Raw genomic sequence first — 22491 nt, forward strand, 5'->3', positions numbered from 1 at the left:
CATGGTAGTCCGTTATAATCTGTTCGTCTGAAGTTATATAATGAACGTGGTTTTTTTGCTTTTTCGGCTAATTTCTCATTAACATCATTCACTTCTAATTCAACTCTTCCGCCAGAACTCTTATTATCATTAATCTTTTTCATTAATTCGGTAATTACGTCATAAAGACTATATTCTGTTTTCGGTTTTGTAAATAATGAGTCAAAATTTCTTTTCATCATTACATCGCTGACATTAATGATATCACCAATTCCTTTTTCATTTATTCTCTTCATTAATTCTGCAATAATGACGAATATATAATCTGTTAATTTATTCTCTTCATCGAGGGTTATAGAATGTTTTGAAATTGAATCATTAACTCCTCTAAATAAATCAATAACTTCAGGATACACGTTTTTAATGTCTTGAATAACCCGACCAGTATCCTCGCCACTATGTGGCTCTGAGCCCGTTGGGCTCTGTTGTTCATGTTCTTCGTTCCCGTCGTTACGTGGTTTTATATCTCTAACCATCATCAACGCAGCCATAACCGGAGGGTTTGTTGCTACCTGTTCGAAAATCCGTCCGTTATGTATGGTATATCTAAATAATTTCTTTGTGTTTGTTAAAACATTTGAAACAAGTCTTTTAAAACCATCTACAAAATTTCCTGTTTCACCTAATGTTCTTGCAGCATTTACAAGCTCACCCATTCCCGCTTTTGACCCCAAAAACGTCCATATTGCATTTATTTCACTCTGTATAGTTGTCCATTCAGCGAAACTAACACCCGCATTCGCTAAGCTGAAAATGAAATTCAGTGGATCGAACTTAATTCCACCTTCTTTTTCAATTTCAACGAACTCACTAACATGAGATTTTAAATATTCTTTCGTTAAAATTGTTTTCCCCGATGTTATGTCATTAACGAAACTATCACCGTCAAAAGTTAACGAATTCAATTTCGTCGTTGATGCTTTTATTTCATACACCGCTTTATCGATAGTTTTTGGCTCACCTTCTTTAGAAGCATATGAAACATTAATGAATGAATTATATGTATTCGTGAATGAGTTAAAATCAATGATTTTCATTAATGACGCCTTTAATGATTCATTAACTGTTGAATCCCTTAAAGTAATTAATGAACTGTCATGGGCTTCGCCCTGGTCGCTTCGGTCTGAAAGACCTTCAGGACTCAAAGAGTCCGTTTGCGACTTTATGAAAGGTACACTGCAAACCGTCGAGTTTGGATCAAATGCTGTAGTTGGTGCAGGAATATTAATGATATAAGTCATTAAATCATTAAGTGACGTAAATAATGTTGTCGTTTTTGATTTAATTTCTTTAGCATCTGTTATATATGGTAATTTTATTTCTGTAGTTTCTGAATTAAAGATATTCGCTAAAATGTTTTGTAAACTGTTTTGAACAGCAGTATAAACCGTTGAATCCGGAACTCTTACGATTTCACCGTCCTTAATAAAAGGCATTGCACATGGTGTAGTGCTTGGGTCAAATCTTTCGGGATTATAATTCAACATATATTCTAATGCTTCATATACAGACTTATATACTGTTGTGTCGTTCTTCATGACAACTTCACCATTTACAATGAATGGCATTGTACATGGAGTTAAAATAGGGTCAAACTTTTCATAGTCCTTCCATGTTATGTATTTCTCGGTATTTCCATCACTGATAACAATATATTTGTCAGTAAGTGTGAGAGAGTATTGACCAAAATATAAACGTTTAGCTCTGTCAGCTTCATACGCATATGCAGCAAAGTCATATTTTAATGAGAATAAAATGTTGTTCTATTTGCAAAGTACAGACCCAAACGAATACGGAACAGTAAAGCTACAAACAAACTTAGGTCTTCAGAATGAAGCGCTTGCTTTCAGAGTTGTTGACTTCAATACTATCGCTTCATTCGTTATAACAGATGAAACAGATTTCATGGAGCTTGAAATAGATGGAAAGAAGCACGAAATAAGATTTCACAATAATGTAGAATATAAGATGGAAACATTAGCTGGAGTGTTAAATGCTCTCATAAATACTACAATAAACAAGGATAACGAAGAAAACTTAATGAATGTTAAACTTATTGCAGGAGTTTTGAAGTTCAGTTATGCGAAGGAGTTTAAGATAACACGAATGAGTCATAGAGTTCAATTGCTTCTGGGAGCATACCATATGACATTTCCTTTGAAAAGTATTGACAAAACGATTGAGATGAAATCTGTTCCATACGTATGTTATGGTAATTGTTTATACATTGAGTCAAAAATAGCTAATGTCACAGGTATTTCAGGAGTTAATAGTAAAGGTTCAGTAGAATATAAGTCTTTCTGTTATGCAGTCAATTCAATGTTCATTCCAAACGTTCCTGTCATAGCAACTCATTTAGGTAAATGGGTTCGCATTAGTCCTCATAATTTGAAAGACATGCAATTCAGACTTGTTGACTTTCAAGGAGAGCCTGTAGAACTGAAGGCACCAGTGCGAATGACTGTTGAAGTTGACTTTTTAGAAAATATTAAATGCAACAGCTTACAAGAGAACTCAGAGCTAAAAATATAAAGTATGAATGTTATGTATTAGGTCATGAACTTTGGTTGTTGCTGTTTGATGAAACAAATGAGTTAGTTATGTCAGTCAAGAGAACAGAAAAAGGCGTCAAAGGCGCCGAGCGCAAAGCGCTATATTGTGTTAGTGAAAACTGCACCAAGTCAATAAGATTAGGTTTGCATTATGAAGATGAGTTCGATACTGTTGAAGAAGTTTTGGATAGATATATAAAATTGCTTTAATTTACTAAAACATATTTCAAACAAAGTTTATATTCTGTTGAAAGTTTTGTATACTCGTTCGAATATTTATACTTAAACTCAACTCCTGTAGTTCCTGGTGTTTCAATGATGCGGATGTTACCTATTTTCATGAATGGTGGCGTTTGACCACAGCATTCGATTTCAGGGTCGAGATAGTCAATGACACATTGTTTCCCTGTTATTCGTGATATAACATTTTCAAGGTCCTCCTTTGTTAGAATTATTTGGTTCTTGCTTATAAGATTTGTCAAAAGCTTCTTATCGTCTTTGAGTAAAATTGTTTGGTATAACTGAAGAAGGTAATGGTCTACGTTATCTGAAGGATTTGTTTGAACATTTGTGTAAGGGTTGTCGTTGGCTTCTCTTGAAAGAATTTGGTCCAGTGGTGGATACTCTAACTTAACATCTGATGTAGCGTTAGCGTTTGAAGCTGTGTTTAAATTCACGGCGCCATGCTCATGATGGGCTCTTTGAGCCCTCCCGACTTAAGTTCTGGTTCTTTTTCTTTCAAACACTCTGAACTATAGTTCTTTATGACAATATTGTTTGTCGTTCGTGAGTCAACATTTGATGTTGGTTCAATTGGAACATTAACGGCACCAGCTAAGATGGATTTGCTTCTCATTTCATATAGAATAAAAACCTTTTATATGTATGAAATGAACAATATACTCGACAAGGGTTTGAATGTAAAGCTAACGAATGAAAATATTGTTGAATTCACTGAGACAGGTGCTGTATAAAGATGTAGAACTACTGAACAAAAGAGCTAAGGGAAGAAGCAGGAATATGAACAAAGGGTGGAAGCCTATAAAAATTTATGTCAATGATGGCTCAGGAGGTTCAAACATAAAGTATGCAGAAAGTTATAGAGTTTATGCTCTCAAAGGTGAAAAGCCTTCATTTAAGAACAGCTATTCTAACGCATATCCTCAAAAGTAACGGATGGGGAAGTGGATGATATGAATGACAGCAAAAATATTAACAGAAATGGCGACAGAGATGCATGGAATTTGTTTACCATCAGTCAATTGAAGGTTAAACTTTAAAACAATGTTGGTCGTTCCCATGGAATATTTTTGACTTTAATGGTATTAGTCATGATATGAATCTCAAGGTATGAACGAGGAGAGATGAGAGACTTATATGCTTCCCAAATTTCTTCAAAAGGTAATGTTATACCTGACTGTTTCCAAATGAGTTCAATATCATAGCGTGAGAAACCTTGAAAGATAACGAAGTCAGTTATGAGACGTTTTATGTTTAAAGCAAGGAAACGCCATGTTTGCATAAGTATTGCTACAGTTAAGTGGTAATGTCTGACTTTAGTTATGATGTTAGCTAATGGTGAGTCAGGCTTTGACACTAAACCTTTTCCGGCGAAGTCGTCACAAACGAGCAGAGTGTTTGAAGGATACTTTTTGAAGGGGTATTTTGAAAGTTTTGACAGAATGTAGTTTGTCAGTCGTTTCATATCGTAAACTCCTGAGTATTGACGTAAGTGGTGTTTGTCAATAATTCTTTCCATCTCTTCTGAAGTCTTTTGCATTCCTGACTGTATGAACTCTACAATAGCATAATATTTTCTCTTACGTCGAATGTAACGTTGAAGAAATTCAATGAGTTCGCTATCTGGAACTTTAACGACAGAGGCTTGAACTTTTGACATAAATGTTTTCGCTGTTGAGTCCATAGAGTCTGAAGTTGCTGATATAATGATTTGGTCATAATATGAATCTTGACCTAAACGTTCTGTTATAAGAATATGACGAATGAGGTTAAATGTCTTACCTGAACCCATCTTTCCACAATAGAAATACACACCATTTGAACAGAACTCATAGTCCTTGCTGAAAGGAAGAATGAGAGAAGAGTTAAGTTTGTCTGTAGTTTCATTCATGTCTTCATCTACGTCATGTATTAAATGCTTCATTTTATCTCCATTAAAAATGCAAGTCAGAAATATTCAGAACATAGCACCGAGTCTAACTGACAAGAGTATAAAGATATACTATGAACACGTTATGATGAAACCTACCAAAATTCAAGAAAGTCAGTATACTTATGAATATCCAAGACACTGGGTAGAGTATGTAGGAGGTGAGAAAGCTATTGAAATAAGACAAGTTAGAAGTATTCCAGCAGGAAGACAATATTATTGAAGAACTTTAATGTTTTGAGGTATAATGATGAAACAAAGAAGCAAGATAGTTTTCCCTGTTGCTGTGTATGTGAACTTAGACACAGGAGATGACATGAAAGTTTTTAATACAAAGCTTCAAACGGTAGTGAGAGAACAACTGACTGCGGAAGGGCATCCATTACCTTCAGAAGTTACCATAGTATATAATTTTGAAACAAATGCAATAGATTTTAAAGTCGTCTCTGCAAAGAAGTCAGGTTTTACATTTAATGAAGCAGATGTATATTCGAATGAAAACTTCAAAGCTATTGCATGGTTAGATAATGACGATTGCTTTAAGAAAATATTTAAATACAGTGACTCAACGATGTCAATAGATGACCTTCGTGGAATGTTACCATCGACGTTTACAGTAGAAGGTTCAGCAGGATTGCTTACAAGATTGTCAATTGGTGGTATTTGGTCTCGTGAGAACATTGTTATAAAATCCAGTATAAGTGAATTTGCTGAAGAATCTATATTATGTCTTTCAAACTACATGTATTCGCCACCGAAGCATTATAGTATAACAAACTTTGTCAGTAAGTTTAACATAAGACTTGTCGAACCTTCTTCAATGAAAGATGTTGTGCTACCTAAAGATGGAAAGGATGGACTCATTATTGAGATGATTTTAATAGCATATTAAATGAGCTTGTTCTTAAAGGTCGTTCATGATGAAATAACTGTTGTAGAAGATGTTAGCAATTGTTCAGACATTTTGAAGCGTATAGATGAGATAAGAAAGAAGTTTATGAATGAGAATGTTTATGTTTCATTGACTTTCTCCAGTAACGAGAACTTTTATGAGATAATATTGAAGAGAGATGATTTTAATATGGTGTAAATGGTAGCTTGGACAGCTTTAGGCGCAATGGGAACAAAAGCATTAGCATTTGGAGCAAAAGCACTTGGGCTTATGACGCAGTAAATAAAATGAGTGGAGGAAGAGTTTCGAAGACATTAGATGCAAATAAAGGAAGATTGGAGGCTGGGTTGCAAAGAAGTTAAGATTAAATAAAATAGGGCTCATAAATAAAGCATCCAATTTGGTTGCGACTGAGTCAGAAAATGCTTTAGGAAAGGACGATGAGTTTGCAAAACACGCAAAAGACTTTAATGACCAGATGAAAGGTGAAACAATGCATTTAAATAGAGTCGATGGAACTAAAGAAAATGTTTCTTCTCCACCAGTAGTTCTTCCGTATGGTCCCTATGGAATGTATGGAAATCCTTACGAAAGACCATTTGACCCATTGACTGGTGGAAGTAACTGGTATCATTACGGACGAAGAAGAAAGACAGTCAAGTTGGAGACAGACGTGAAGAAAGCAACTAAAAAGAAACCAAGGAAGAGAGTTATAAAGCAATGAATTCAACGGGTGAGAAAAGAGGTGAAAAAAGAGGTGAGATCTCACCACTTCACCTAAATTTATTTTTGTGCTATGTTTTCATACGTGTGAGGGTGGTGATATCATTAATTTTTAAGTTTATTTTTATATTTTATTTTTATTTTATTTTTATATAAATGACGAAAACTATTGAGATAACAAACTACAACGGTCATGAGTTCAAGAATTTGTTCTTCGTTCCTCGTGAAAATACATTCTATCAGATACGAGGGAGAAAGGGTAAAGTTAGTTTGAGCGTTTATGAAGGAATGAAGAATGGAAAGTTTATACAAGCATACGATACAAACGGTAAACGTGTTTCATTACATTTGTCAAAACTTACTAACATTTATTTTGACAGTGACTTTGACCTATATGAAGAAGAAAGTGAGTCAGAAGATTATGAGCTGTTATGTGAAGCACAGCAATGGGAGGAGTTGCAATACTTTTGTAAGTGAGAACGTTTATTTTTACATTAGTGAAGTCGTTTGTGAAAACGTTAGTGAAGTGAAGTGGTTGGCGGCTTTGTAAATATTTAATGTTAAGTTAGTGTTGTCGTTTGTGTTGTAAAATATACGTTAATGGTTTTGTAAAGTGTCAGATTCACATATAATGGGTAAGGAGGCTCGCAGTGCCTCCGTACACAACTTAGGGATACTAACTTCTTTAATCCGTTCTTCATAATATTCAGGGAAAACATCAGGTTCTTTAGGTTTGTTTTCTTTTTTAGATGTGGGATATAAGAAATTTATAACATCATTTTTATTCATTTTTCCATCATAATCAAATTCATTTAAGAACTCCGCGAATTTTTGACAATTTCTTAAATAATATTTATCAACTTCATAACCCGCCTCCTCTAATATATCCTTTATTTCCTCATTTGTGAATCCTGAATTTTTAACATCGTTAGTTTTGACGCTCATTTCATACAAAATAAAAATAAATTATTCAAATCATTAATTTCATAAATTCATTTAATCATTAGTTTTAATTTCTTTTCTTTTTCTCGTTTATGACTCCATTGATTATGACTTCATTGATTCCATTCATGATTTAAACAATGTTTAATTAATCGTGGAATATCTGACATCATCTATATATAGCTTCTTTTATAAAAGATGAAATATATTTTTTATGTATGGGCTGAGTGTAAATGTCTTACAATTTTGAAAATTTTTAAATCTTGATTTATTCAAAAACGTAAGAATAAAAACCGTAAGAATCATACATTTTTTACTTCATATGTTAAAAAAATGATACAAAATCATTCAATATTGTATGAATTCTTAATTTCTTTTACTCATGAAAATAATTATTTCTAATTTCTTTTACTCTCTCGTACATACTAGATTTGAAGAATTCAGAACATTTCCCATAATCTCCTAAATGTTTTCTTATCTTATTGGTTTTCCATTCATTATATGAAACTGTATAAACTTTATCTTTATCTTTGCATCTTTCATCACTTCCAATATATTTATATTTCAATTTTGATTTATTGGTTTCATATTCATTAACGTTTAATAATTCACAGTCTTCCTTTTTAAATAAATGTTTTATGTATTCAGGATTAACAATTCTATAATATTGCTTCCCTTTAAATCTTTGAATATAAACAGGAACACCATCCTCTAAAATTCGATAATCTATTTTATCTGGTTTTACTTGTTGGGTCATTTATGTAAGAATAAAAAAATAAATTATTTTAAAAATAACTTTAATTTTTTTAATGGTTTATAAATAAATATATTTTTTATTTCATATGTCAAAAAAAATGATACAAAATCGTTCAATATTGTATGAATTCTTACGTTTACAAAAAAAGTCACAAAACCCATCCTATCCTACTACTATTTGATTTTATATTTTATCATATTTACAAATTAACAAAAAGAAACAAATGTTAACGCATTACCGAACAATTTATCATGTTGATATTAATTACAATGAAAAATTATTTTTTTCATTTTTGATATTTTCGAAAAAAAAACCAAACAAGTTTTACTTCTTCATACTGATAACAGTATTGATGAAGTGGAAAAGCTTCGTAAGAGAAGATTTTCTTGTATCGTATTTTGTTGTATCATGAGGCCCATTTTTGAAATCAACGACCTCAATATGAGTATCTGGAAATCGTTCTTTCATAGATTTGGCCCAGTTAATGTTATTTATAGGAATAACAAGGTTATCAATCATTCCCTGAATGAATAACATATGTAAACCAGTCGGATATAGATTATCGTTATCTTTACAAAAGTTCATGGCCTCAAATACTGATTTCAAGAGATAAGGAGTGATATATTTGTTAACGTAAGGAGATTGGAGCACCATCTCTTTATACCCATCATGGTAACATGATTTCCTTACATCTAATCCAGTATCTAGTTGTAAACTCGGATAGATTAAATTTGAAATTGTTAAAAACGATTTCATTACGATATTTTGCTTTAAAATACCAGTAGTTTCAAGCCAAGGCGCATGCAATATAATACCCGCAAGCATATTTACTTCTGTTGAATGTTTAAGTGCGAATGTTAAAGCAGCTAATCCTCCTAACGAATGACCCATAAGGAATATGGGTTTAGAAGGATATAGAATTGCGGCATATTGTATGAGTTCTTTCGTTTCTTCGATTATTTCCCAAACTGTTGTGTAAGAACGAATTCCTGGCGATTTTCCGTTACCTAAATGATCTGTGGCTAGTGCAGCTCCTTTATGATTTGGTATTTCTCTTAAAAAATTGGCATTAAAAGCAACACAATTGCACAAACCGTGTAAAAATAATAAAATGTAGTCTGGTTCGCCATCGTTACAACGCCAATGGCATCCACAGACATGGGATTTTCCAACAGGAAGTTCAAATTCTTCGCCATCGAAATCTCCTGACCAATTTACTCCATTTATATCCATAAGATTTTATTTTTGATAGCTAAAAAGTGACAAAATTTTTAACTCACATTCATTACAGATTAAATTTACTGTGATGTCTCAATGTACTCATATATATTTCGTAATTTCTCTCAATATTTGATACATGGAAGATCAATTCTTATAACTTTTTTTCATTGATATTTGCACCATGTGAAATAAGAAGTTCTATTGTTTCTTTACTATTATTAATTGTTGCATAATAGAGTACGGTTCTTCCATCTTTATCTTTTTCATTGATATTTGCACTATAGTAGTAGGATAGGATGGGTTGTGTGACTTTTTTTGTAAACGTAAGAATTCATGCAATATCGAGCGATTTTGTATCATTTTTTTTAACATATGAAGTAAAAAATGTATGATTCTTACGGTTTTTATTCTTACGTTTTTGAATAAATCAAGATTTAAAAAATTTTCAAAATTGTAAGACATTTACACTCAGCCCATACATAATGAAATAAAAAATAAATCATTAAAAAATTAACATTAATTTTAAAATAATTTATTTTTTATCTTTTATAAAAGAAGCTATATATATAGATGATGTCAGATATTCCGCGATTAATTAAACATTGTTTAAATCCTGAATGGAATCAATGGAGTCATAATCAAAGACCTCATAAACGAGAGAGTAAAAGATTCACTACCATAATGAAATAAAAAATAAAAAAATAAACTTTAAAAAATTCAATGTCTCAGAATCAACATTGAACTTTAAGGATACCCTTACATTGCGTAGTTAGAAAGAGAATATGATATTGTCATGATTGCTAAAGTTTTAGGCTCCAGAAATGAATATACATCAAACTGAAACAATTGATAAATTGAATGAACTTTTGAGAGGTTCTCAAATAAAAAAAATTATCTAATTTTTTACAATATTACTATTATTTTATCCACATATGTATATATAGTAATTTGAGAAAACTTTTAGGAAAAAATAAGTTTAATAAAAATCTGAATTTTACTTGTTGTGGGATTGTTATTAATTGACACTCCAGACGTATTACTAATAGTTATGCGTATGCAATTAAAGTATTTCTGATGGACAAAATGTGAGATTTATATCAGATAATTCATTTCTACTATTAAGTTATTCATTTATGAGTTTGCACTTATTCGCACTAAATAAATAACTATTAAAAATTGTTTTAATTAATTGACACCATATAATAGAGTGAATTTTGTTTGATCAAACAACAATAGATGATAGATATAAAGCCAAGAAACTTGCTATTAATATGCTCTACTTGCTATTTCAATGTAAGTATGATATTTTCTAAATGTTTCGTTCAGATAACTTAGATATATTAGTCAAAATTTGAAATTTTAATAGCACATATATTAAAAATAATTATTATTCATAAAAGATTAATGAAATAGTAAAAAAAATCAATCAAATTATAAAAATACAACATTTAGAAGAATTCTTATTATCCTTCAAAAAGTCAGTATTTCTGCTGTAATTTTCTACAACATGTGTAGTTATTGCACTTTGTCTATGGATTTGTATATATGTTATATATAAATTATATATCTAAACTGCCCATAAGTGCAATTTTTATATAAATTGTTTATTTCTTTAACAATTTCATATGAAATATGCTTTTTAAGCGTATCAAAGCTGTGTTCTTAATGTGCATGGATATATCAAGAAAAATGTCGAAAAAAAATGTGAATTCACAAATTCACTGAATTTTCACTGTTTTTTGAATTTTGCTACAGCACTAATATTAAATAATACTAAAATCTTCTGTCTTTGTAAAAGAATAAATTCTGACAAAAAGTGCTCGTTTAAATTTAATGATCATCTGTATGACTAAGTGGTAAAAAGTGTTTATGACCAAAAAAGGGTTACATGCTTAGTCTATTTTTCTGACAGGATACTCTAGATTTACATGATCTCTATTTCATATCTCCGTTTTTAGATTCTTCGACAGATTTTATGATAGAAAACCAAGATTAACAAATTTCCGGCATGTTAATGAAGAAATCTGCAGCTACCCTCAATATTATTTCAATAATCAGTATCGTTTCTCTTACAATTTATTTTTTTCTCAATAATTTAACAAGAAATAACAATACACACTTGGTTTTACGTATAAAAGCTAAGTGTCGAACTTAATCAACTTTACTTACTTAGCAAATGAATATTTTTGTGGTTGCGAGTTCTGAATGCTGAAGTTTTAGATTTCTCTATAAATGATATCATTGCACTTACAATGTTGTTCCAGCCTATCGCATAAATCATAGAAAATCCAAAAAAAAAAATAATATAAAGAAAATTCATGTCATGAAGTTCAAAAAATACCGTGTAACATTAAAATTTGTTATGCATAATACATTTTAGCTATTATTGATTTTTTTTAATTTTCGAGAAATTGAATGGTGAGTCCGATAGAGAAATTTTTAAAAATCCTAGTGCCTCATAGAAGTAATTTCCCTCGTCTCCCATACTTCCAAATGTATGCATATGACATAAACTTTTATGCATTACACAAATGGCCAATAATATCTATAGAGTAAAAAATTAGAAATTTAATTTTTTTATATGATAGTTATATTTCAGATTTGCGAGCGTAACTTTTTTCTCCATGGCATACTTGTTTTAAGAGCAAATGATCAAAATCGTCCTTCAATTATTGAAGGAGCTGATATCTTTTGAAAATTGAATTGAAAGGGTATTCAATTTTCAAATTTCCTCTCAATTTTGGAAACATATCAACTCTATGAATTAACAATTATGTGCCTTCACAGTTTATCAGTCATATAAGGTGCTTATAAAGAAAAAAGTTACGCTCGCAAAATATGTTTTTATATAGATTTCACATAAAATAATTATGTAATTTCTAAAAAGAATATTTTTGTTCTTGGATATTAAAGTGTATTGTAGTTTAAAAAGTTTTAAATATGTTGCTAAAATTTCAGGTTTATAGCTCATGTCTAGCATGACTTCTTCGTATGCGCAAAAAATCTGACACGTAAGGGTATCCTTAAGAAATTAATGATTATTTGAATTTATGATATCAATTATTTGATTTATTCTTTCTTCAATCTCTTCTATTCTTTTTGTTAAATCATCAATTTTCATTAATGAGGTGATTCTTGATTGAGGAATAGATTTCAAACTAACCACCCCTTTTATTTTTGAAATTTTGAATCCATCAACTTTAAACATTTTATTCAATTTACACGTTGTCAATTCTTCAAATAATTTTTTATTGTTAGCATAATAGTCATTAAATTCTTCAACAGATGAAAAAATTTTTATTTCAGTAATTGGTTTAACAACATTTATTTTTTGTTGAACATCTTCACTTTCATTAATTTCCTCCTCCTCTGTTTCATTTATTTTTAAAATTGGTTTCATTTATCATTAAATAAAAATTAGAATATAAGTGATGAAATATATTTTTTAATTAATATTAAATCAGAAATGGCGGCAGGATTCTTTAAAAAATTATGGGATGGAATTAAGAAAGCTGCGGGTTGGGTTTATAAAAAGATTATTAAACCCGTTGCAAACTTTTTGGCACCAGTAGCGAAAACGGCAGGAACTATCATAGGTGGAGTATTAGGTACTAAAGCAGGTAATCCGGCGATGGGAGCACAAGCAGGTAACGCAGTTGGTGGAATAGCTGAAGGAATACTTAATAAAATAGGAGGTAGATAGTGGAAAAATAAATATTATTTTTATCTTAGTATCGGTTGTAGTCTTTGATAAACTTTTTCTCCTTTATTTAATATTTCTCTTATTGGGGCAGCTTTTGGCGTTATTGATTCAGCAACGTCACTAATTGCTTCTTTATTCTTAAATATCCAATTTGCTCCCTTCTTCAATGTTTCCCAAACTTTACTCGCTCCTCTTTTTACTCTATCCCACAGTTTCTTAAATATACCTGCAGCCATAGTTGATTATTTCATCAAAATTAAAAATTCATTTTCATCTTTTAATTTTGATTTTTTATTTAATAATAAATGACGACTAACTATTTGGTGCCAAACACTAAACCGATTAATGGAAATGTATTTCATTCATTCGAAAAGATAAATGAAATATTCGCAAAGAATGACGGTAGAAGATATTATAGAGAACTTGAAAGTTCATGCTATGACTCTGATGCTCCATATTTTGATGATAAACAAACTCATTTAAGAATTACAAATCCGGCTCATGATGTGAACCAATTAGGTGACACATATATTAAACGCAAAGTTAAAGCAACTCTAGTTTCAAATAAAGCTTTCACATGTGATGCCGCTTTTAAATGCATGCGTTTATTCGTTGGTTACAAATCATCAAATCAAAGCTTTAAACAATTAGAAGTAGAAACCGAAAGAGGTGATGCCGGTTATCTTCAGATGGATTGCGCCCGTGAATCTTTCGCATTTGCAACATATAAACCAAAATCAGAAAGGAAAGTTAAAAAGTTTGTTCATTCGTTATATAATAATGTTCAAAAATATGATAACTCAGTATGTGGTAAATATATTGACCCTTCAGAAGTTTTCAAGAAGCAAATGAAGAAGTTGATGTCACTTTTGATATGATTATTCCGGTAAATGATTTGTTAGCATTTCAGGCGTTCGATGATTATCCTAAATCATTTGGTGAATCATTCTTAAATATTATGTTTTCAGGGATACTTTAGTATTTTGTCAGGTTGACCCGTTAAGAGTTGCTGATTTACAAAATTACGTTTATGAAAAGATAACTGATGAAAATTATGAAAAGATTATGAATCATGTTTATAAATATGATCGCAAATTCCAACAAATCGGACTTCCTGCCAAATTAATTACAAGCTTAGCCGCTACATCTGCTGACGCAACAGTTGATGACGTTATTATTTCATGCACAAAGATGGAAGTTTTAGAGGATAAATGCATTACACCAGGATACGGTTTAATTGAAGAATCAGTTAAAGCAATACCACGTTTATTCAGTAAGGAAGATCCATTCATGATTCCAGCTCAACATATTGACGTTCGTTCACTAAATGGAGGTTGCATCACTCCTGAAGGTATTAGCTCAGATTTCTCATACGCTCTTCATAATGTTACAGATGTTGTGTTAACATTTCCGAAGAATGCAATGCAAAGAACAGTTTTAGAAAATCCAATGCTTCGAGGTCTTCAGGTCACTATAGATTCCAGAAACTTCCCCGATCAAGCGATGACCACAGTGGGCGACATATTCTTTACACGTATGCTTCAAGCTTCTGATTTAGATGGAGTGAATGAATGCACGGAAGAATACGAGGACTCATTAACTAGACCACTGAATGATGATAATGGCACGCCATTAGCTAGAACATGGAAAGACCAAACTTCATTCTTATGCACTATTCCAGTTCAACGTGATGGAGCGGGTATATTCTTTGATGGATTAGAAACTTTCAACTCACAAGTTACAGTACAAGTGAAAGCTTATCCAATCATTCAGGGTGAAAATGACACTTACTGTTCAAAGGTGACAAATCCTCCTCAGGTTTGGTTTACTAGGACTACATATTGGACATGGACACCGGATGAAGGTTTGAAATATCATCCAACAGGTACACCACCACAGTATAGAAGTTCATATGATGAAATATTGATGAATAGAAATGTTTAAAATTATAAATTTATTTTTGATTAAATGGATTTAAATTCATCCACCCCTTATGAAGAATTAGCAGGAGTATATAATACATACATAGATGATATGATTAATGAAGCATTGAGTGATAATAGAAATGCTCTATCTAAGGAAAAATTAATGAAAATTCCATATTCTGAATGTTACTTAAATTCAATCACTGCAGCAATTGGTAAACAAATAAAGGTAAAACATTAACGATATTAAAACAAATTATCATTATTGCTAACACTTCCCCCATTCACATGTGTTAATTTATATCAACCGTTCAGGTTCACCTTCAGATGATACATTTGAATCTTTAAAGCATTTAATCAAAATTCCAATTATTTATTTATCACAAGAAGAAGCAGAAGATTATTTAAAAAACTTTTTAATGTATAAAGAATTATATAATACAATCAAGAAGCAAGGATTAGAGGATAAAATTATTGATAAACAACGGGATGAATTATTTGAAACACTTTCTATTTCAAATTTTGATAGAGAATTTTTGCATTCACTCATTTTTCTAGATGATGCAGTGAAATCAAAACTAATAACAAATGAGAAATCATATTTTAATCAGTTATTAACTCAATGTCGACACATTCAGTGTTCATTCTTCATGGCTGTTCAATATTTCAAAGCATTAAGCACAAACATTAAATCAAATCTATCAACCCTTTTCATTTTCAGTGGGTTTAGTCGTCAACAGTTGAACGTTATGCTTTATCAAGTGAATTTACCAATGAGCATTAATGAACTTTACACACAATATCAGCAATTAGGTGAACATGGAAAAATAATAGTTGATTTAAATAAAGGAGTGTTAAATTTGATTAACTTTTTATAATTAATTTTTATTTTTTATTTATAATTAAACATGACAGAAATAGCAAATCTTCTACAGGTTCCATTAAAACAAGGAACAAACAAAAAGGGTGCATATAATAGAACTATGAAAGTTCCTGATGGAATGAAAGAATTAGTTCATATTGTTGCTGGTCTTCAAAAAGATGTTAAACAAATGAGAAACGTTTTAACATTACCAGAAGCTCAAGCATATGCCAAACGTCATGGTCCAAATTGGGAAGCACACGAAGCAGACATTACGGGTCCAAATGGAAAACCTGATGGTATAAATGAAGTTTTCGTTACTGATGGTCAAGGTAATATTAAAGTCATAAATGGTTATAAATTAACTGTAATCTGATTATCCTAAACGTAAAGCATATAATGAACGTTATCCTATGCAATTTGATGAAATGGAAAAGCTGTTAAACAATACATTGGTGAAGGTGAACATGGTCCAATTAATTCATACCGTCATAATCCATATTCTTATTTCAATGAAGAATTAAATGCTATTGAAGAGGGACCTGATGGATTACCACGATATTCTAACCAGTTTTGATGGTCAATATGCAAATATTAGACCTGAAATTTCAGCTAAGAAATTCTTTAAAGTTGCTTTAATTCGATCCAGTTTTCGCAAATGTTAAAGATGAACTTAAACAGCAATTCCAACCAATTATAGTAGCAAGAATTGCATCAGGTGCTTTATCTCAAGCATTCAAAGATTTAATTAAGAAACCATTATATCAGCAACGAGGTTTAACTTATGATTTAGTTAAGGAATCAGATAAAAGAAAATTTGAGAAATCAAATGATTATAAGAATGCAATTAATGAATATATTAAGTCTATTAATTTCGATGAAAATTTGAGAAATCAACTTCATGAACAAATACAGGGAATAATAGATTCAAAAGTTCCAGCAAAATAAAAGTTTAAATATATTTTTTTATTCGAATATAAATGAGAAGACGTTTCACTAGTCAAAAGAACACTAACGCAAAAGCAGAGATTACGGTTGGTTATAACGTAAATGATGATAAATCACGAATTATTCAAAATGTTAAAGTTAATGTTAGCCCCGAATTAACAAGGTCAGCAACTCAACCAAATTTATTAACTCGTGACTTACCGAAAAAGGAGGAGGAGCAAAATAAAGAAGATGGAGACCCAATCATTTTATCTGAACCCGGTAAAGAACCTGTTGAAATTCCCACTTATCCAACATACCCCCCACTCTTTCATCAAACATCGAGAACCCAGGAATCTACGATTCCAGTCGCAATGCGCCATATAAAATAGACATTAATTCTGAATTAATGAAAATTTACCGTGATATAATAATTAATAATTATGATTCAATAATAAATTTAATTGACCAATCCGGTTTAATTATTTTACCTTATGAATCATTAATTCACATTATCGCCATTCTTTGTGATGTTCAAGATTCAGACGTTAAGATTCAATTTTTCATAGATGATGAGGTTTCATGCTGCGGAACAGTTGCAAAAATAAATCCTATAAAGGATATTAGCACAATTAAGATATCAAAGAACGGAACAACAACTGAACTTCATTTAACATATAATGATATTTATAATAAAATAGTTGATGAATATAAAATATCACTTGAAAAATTCTTTGTTAAGGCTATTTAATATTCAAGCATTAACATTATCGAATAATAATCCTTTGAATCATAATCAATAATAATTGACCTTTCACCAGTTTCTATCGTTTGTTTTATTTCTTTTTGTTTCCCACTATCCGGATCGGTCATTGTAATTGTTTTTGTTATAGTATCAGCTTTATCTTTAACTTCAATCTTTTTTCCATCGGGATATTTAAACCAAAATTCCAAAAATTCGATATTGTCAATCTGTTCATATTTTAATCTATCAATTACATTTTTAATACCATCTGAAAATCTTATGAAATGGTCATTATATGGGTTTGATTGAACTAAATTTGAATGAAGTGAAATATAACCTGTTGATGAATATGACATCGACTCATATTTTCTGAAAACACTAAAATTTATAACATGAATGAATTTCTTATTCGTTGAATTTATGAATTCTTGAGGTAATCTTATTCTAGTTTTATTTATCACTGGAAAATAACGCTTTACCATATTTTTAATCATAATAAAAATGTCAATTATCAATATTATTTCGAATAACAACTGTGAATTAAATTTAACAGTTAGCGGGATTTATAATGTTACTCTCGTTTCTGTGAGTGGTAAATTTAATCCCATTCTTTTAGACCCTTCAGATTATATATCATTTATTAAAGATGACCATGAAAAAACGTATGATATGTATATAAATAATGTGATAACGAAATGGGATATTAACATGATTTTAAGTTATTTAAATGAATCATTTATCGTATGGTATGAAGAAAATTTTAAATCAAAACCTGATAAACTTTTTGAACTTGATGAAATAAATAACCTTATTAAATTCCCGCTGAAAATTAAATTTTGTACTCCCCATCTTCGTTCATTGTTGGGGATATTAAATTTTGAAAAAGATGTTGGGGATGTTTTGTATTCTGACACTGGTTCCAATTTCATTTTAATCAAATGTGATAAAGTTAATACCCCAATGAGATTTTTACATCAAACATTAGACCCTAACTCTTACCCATCAATACAAAACATTTTATCCATCAACTTAAACACATTTTCTTTATCATATCCGTTTCAATTATCCGGGAATTCATTTATTCTTCATTCAAAAGATTTATCAAATATTAAATTTAGAATAACTGACCTATTTGATTGTGATTTAGAATTTATGAATGAAATATTATGGCAATTTCAAATAGAAAAAATAGCTGATGAGATAACGGATTAAATATTTATTTTTAAATCATAATAAATGATTAAACAACAGCAACCACAACAACTTAAGGCACAAAGCACCCAGGTCCTTCAGACCATTACATACGCCATATATGCATATAATTCAAAGACGGCAGAACAAACGCAAAGGTTGAAATATGGAGATTTGGAGATAGTATTGAAAAATGACCATTTCGAATTCGTTTGCAAAGGTGGTGCAGTGATATCAAATATAAAAGAAATTTTATTTATGAATTCAAAAATTAAAGGAATAACGGATGATATAACATCAATTCCACCAGAAGAACAGAGATATTACGCATTAAATGCATTTCCTAAAGTTTTGAAGATTGGAAGATTTAATTTAAATGAGGAATTCATAGAAGGTTTCCTAAATGACATAATGAAGAAGGCAAATTTGGTTTATGTTGATGAAAAAGATAATGAAATTAAAGAAAGGGTTGAATGGTATCATGAATGGACATCAAAGATTTTAAAAACTAAAGCCGATACAGGATGGGTTTCAGGATGTTTAGACCTTAAAGCGGATAAAACATATGTTAACGATGAGTTAGAGAAGAAGGTGGATAAGGAATATGTGGCTAGTGAATTAAATAAGAAGGCAAATTTGGTTTATGTTGATGAAAAAGATAATGAAATTAAAGAAAGGGTTGAATGGTATCATGAATGGACATCAAAGATTTTAAAAACTAAAGCCGATACAGGATGGGTTTCAGGATGTTTAGACCTTAAAGCGGATAAAACATATGTTAACGATGAGTTAGAGAAGAAGGTGGATAAGGAATATGTTAACGAAATATACCAAAGTTTGATAGGAACAAAAAATATTGAAACTATTGTTGGTGACTTTTCTGTCAATGAAGAAAATAAATATTTTAGATGGCAGTTTGTACACTCCTTAAAAAATGGTACACGGTGTAAACTCATTCCGAAAAATAACAATGAAATGTATGTAGGCTATATAAAGAATGATGGCACACAAGTTAAAGTTCCATTAGACAACAACTGTTACTTAAACTTATATGGAGACGAACAAAAGAAATATTTAAGAGTTTATGAAATGGCAGATATGACATTGCCTGACCCAGCTCCAGCACCATATTATTATGACTATGGAGATGATGTCAGAACACCACATGTAGATGAACAAAAGTTAACATTATATTTAGATTATTATAGATATAAAAGATATAATGCAATAGAAAAAACGAGAATAGTATATTATTATACAGATGACAGAAATAAATATTATAGTCAAGATTTTACCTACCCTGAAAACATAAGATTATATTATAAAAATATTCTGACACAAACCAGAAGAAACCTGAAATAGTTACACTATATTTTAAGTTCAAAAGAGACAATCCTATAATATCTCATATGTTTGATTTAATGAACCCAGTAGGTTCTATTTATACATCTATGGATGCAAGAGGTCCTCAAGTAATGTTTGGTGTTGGTGCATGGGAACAAATAGTTGACAGGTTTTTTGTATTGTGCAAACTCTTCAAAGGAAACAGGAGGAAGTAAAACGATTTCAGGTGAAAATTTACCTGCACACAGTCACTACATAGATTTAAGTACATCTCAAGCGGGTTGGCATAAGCATAGATATTGGGATTGGTCAGGAATGACAAAAGGTAAAGGATATGATGTTAAAGACGACGTTAAGTTTGCCATAAATTGTTACTGGAGTGACACTCAGGGAGAAGGAAACCATACACATTTCGTTTCAGGATATACACAAACAACGGGACAAAGTAAAGATTATATGCCACCATTTATGACTGTATTTGCATGGTATAGAGTTTATTGAATGAACTAAATATATTTTATGTCTGTAATTAATTAAGTAATGAAGTAATGGATGAACTGCAGAAATATATTTTATCGTCAATGGTTTTGGGTTATTCAATAATTGTTTATTGAGTTTTGGATGAAAGAATACGGTCGAGCCAAAAGTGGTTCAACCTCAAAACGAGCATTTTATGAGCTTATTAATGGTGTTATGAATGAATTCAGTCCAAAAATAATTAATTTCATTAGTTTTAAAATTATTTTTATTTTTTATTTTGTATGTAAAGACAATAATGTCAGTCGAAGCAAAAACATTCACGAACAAATCTAATGGCAAAACATTCACAAAAGGCACTTATAACGATATTGAAGTCTTACGTAGAGACAAGGATGGTTACATTAATGCAACAAAGATGTGTCAGCAGTTTAGGAAAGACTTTAGAAAGCTGTTGGAAAATAAGTTCTGGGAAGAGTATTATAAGGCATTTTGTGAAGAATATAGCAACCGCCGGAATTCAGACGGTTGCTTTTTATACAAAATTCATGCGGGAATTTCTGATGAAATCAAACAGGTTAGAGGAACGTATGTAGACCCAAGACTTATAAACTATATAACAATGTGGGCTTCTCCAAAATATTGCATAGCAGTTGGAAAAATTATGGACTCCATAGACAAGAAAGTTCATGAGAAATTAGATGAAGAAGAACTCGAAGATACAGTAGAGAATGCTAAACATTTGTTTGAAGAAGAGTTGGAAAAATGTGTGAAAAACATTAGAACATGAATGCGAGATATGTTATGGTTATAGAGATTCTTCATACGAACTAGACCAATGGGAACAAGAAGATTTAAAGAGAGAATTTAGAGAATATGAACTCGCTAAGATAGCATTTGAAGCTGCAGAAAAGAAGTTAAAAGTTTGGGTCCTTTTGTACAAAAATATTGTGAGTAAATGAACCATTTATTTTTGTCATTAACGACCAGAAATATGTGTTTACGTTAATGCTTCGGGTTATTCAATAATACTTTATTTTTGAAGAACTGAAGGTGTCACCAGGTCACCATGTGTCACCAGGTCATTTAACTTCTTTTAAAAAATGAGACAACATGACATTTTGACAACATCACAGGAGGAAGGCAGTTATGAATTATTTTTGAAGAACTGAAGGTGTCACCAGGTCACCAGGTAATTTAACTCATGACATTTTGACAACACAGGAGGAAGGCAGTTATGAATTATTTTTGAAGAACTGAAGGTGTCACCAGGTCACCATGTGTCACCAGGTCATTTAACTTCTTTTAAAAAATGAGACAACATGACATTTTGACAACATCACAGGAGGAAGGCAGTTATGAATTATTTTTGAAGAACTGAAGGTGTCACCAGGTCACCAGGTAATTTAACTCATGACATTTTGACAACACAGGAGGAAGGCAGTTATGAATTATTTTTGAAGAACTGAAGGTGTCACCAGGTCACCATGTGTCACCAGGTCATTTAACTTCTTTTAAAAAATGAGACAACATGACATTTTGACAACATCACAGGAGGAAGGCAGTTATGAATTATTTTTGAAGAACTGAAGGTGTCACCAGGTCACCAGGTAATTTAACTCATGACATTTTGACAACACAGGAGGAAGGCAGTTATGAATTATTTTTTGAAGAACTGAAGGTGTCACCAGGTCACCATGTGTCACCAGGTCATTTAACTTCTTTTAAAAAATGAGACAACATGACATTTTGACAACATCACAGGAGGAAGGCAGTTATGAATTATTTTTGAAGAACTGAAGGTGTCACCAGGTCACCAGGTAATTTAACTCATGACATTTTGACAACACAGGAGGAAGGCAGTTATGAATTATTTTTGAAGAACTGAAGGTGTCACCAGGTCACCATGTGTCACCAGGTCATTTAACTTCTTTTAAAAAATGAGACAACATGACATTTTGACAACATCACAGGAGGAAGGCAGTTATGAATTATTTTTGAAGAACTGAAGGTGTCACCAG

The 22491-nt window shown here is 31.1% G+C and overlaps 5 protein-coding genes and 5 pseudogenes across 10 annotated transcripts, besides 3 other annotated features; 6 read left to right on the forward strand and 4 right to left on the reverse strand.

Moving 5' to 3' along the window:
- Window positions 1–7058: part of a mobile genetic element that runs on past the window's edge.
- TVAGG3_0754760 (uncharacterized protein) lies at window positions 608–1526 on the reverse strand (the record flags this gene model as incomplete). The annotated part of the gene is made up of 1 exon (XM_051245385.1): window positions 608–1526. A coding segment is annotated over one exon (919 nt), but the record flags the coding sequence as incomplete, so codon positions are not given.
- TVAGG3_0754770 (uncharacterized protein) lies at window positions 1795–2571 on the forward strand (the record flags this gene model as incomplete). Its single annotated transcript, XM_051245386.1, has 1 exon — window positions 1795–2571. The coding sequence occupies one exon, from the start codon at window positions 1795–1797 to the stop codon at window positions 2569–2571; it is 777 nt and encodes a 258-aa protein (XP_051091973.1).
- TVAGG3_0754780 lies at window positions 2798–3447 on the reverse strand (annotated as a pseudogene). Its single transcript has one exon. A coding segment is annotated over exon 1 (650 nt).
- TVAGG3_0754790 lies at window positions 4721–5650 on the forward strand (annotated as a pseudogene). The gene has a single exon. A coding segment is annotated over exon 1 (930 nt).
- A 115-nt stretch (window positions 7059–7173) lies between the features above and the next one.
- Window positions 7174–7450: a mobile genetic element.
- Window positions 7451–8138: 688 nt separating this feature from the next.
- TVAGG3_0754810 (acylglycerol lipase protein) lies at window positions 8139–9308 on the reverse strand (the record flags this gene model as incomplete). Its single annotated transcript, XM_001298980.1, has 1 exon — window positions 8400–9308. The coding sequence occupies one exon, from the start codon at window positions 9306–9308 to the stop codon at window positions 8400–8402; it is 909 nt and encodes a 302-aa protein (XP_001298981.1).
- A 3711-nt stretch (window positions 9309–13019) lies between these two features.
- On the reverse strand, window positions 13020–13235 carry TVAGG3_0754820 (uncharacterized protein; the record flags this gene model as incomplete). Its single annotated transcript, XM_051245387.1, has 1 exon — window positions 13020–13235. The coding sequence occupies one exon, from the start codon at window positions 13233–13235 to the stop codon at window positions 13020–13022; it is 216 nt and encodes a 71-aa protein (XP_051091974.1).
- Window positions 13236–14367: 1132 nt separating this feature from the next.
- Window positions 14368–22491: part of a mobile genetic element that runs on past the window's edge.
- On the forward strand, window positions 15833–16363 carry TVAGG3_0754840 (annotated as a pseudogene). Its single transcript has one exon. A coding segment is annotated over exon 1 (531 nt).
- TVAGG3_0754850 (uncharacterized protein) lies at window positions 16767–17105 on the forward strand (the record flags this gene model as incomplete). Its single annotated transcript, XM_051245388.1, has 1 exon — window positions 16767–17105. One exon carries the CDS (start codon window positions 16767–16769, stop codon window positions 17103–17105), a length of 339 nt encoding a protein of 112 aa, XP_051091975.1.
- Window positions 19061–20494, forward strand: TVAGG3_0754860 (annotated as a pseudogene). The gene has a single exon. A coding segment is annotated over exon 1 (1434 nt).
- TVAGG3_0754870 lies at window positions 20769–21269 on the forward strand (annotated as a pseudogene). Its single transcript has one exon. A coding segment is annotated over exon 1 (501 nt).

Source organism: Trichomonas vaginalis, chromosome III, assembly GCF_026262505.1.
Source record: "Trichomonas vaginalis G3 chromosome III, whole genome shotgun sequence".
Lineage (NCBI taxonomy): Eukaryota > Parabasalia > Trichomonadida > Trichomonadidae > Trichomonas > Trichomonas vaginalis.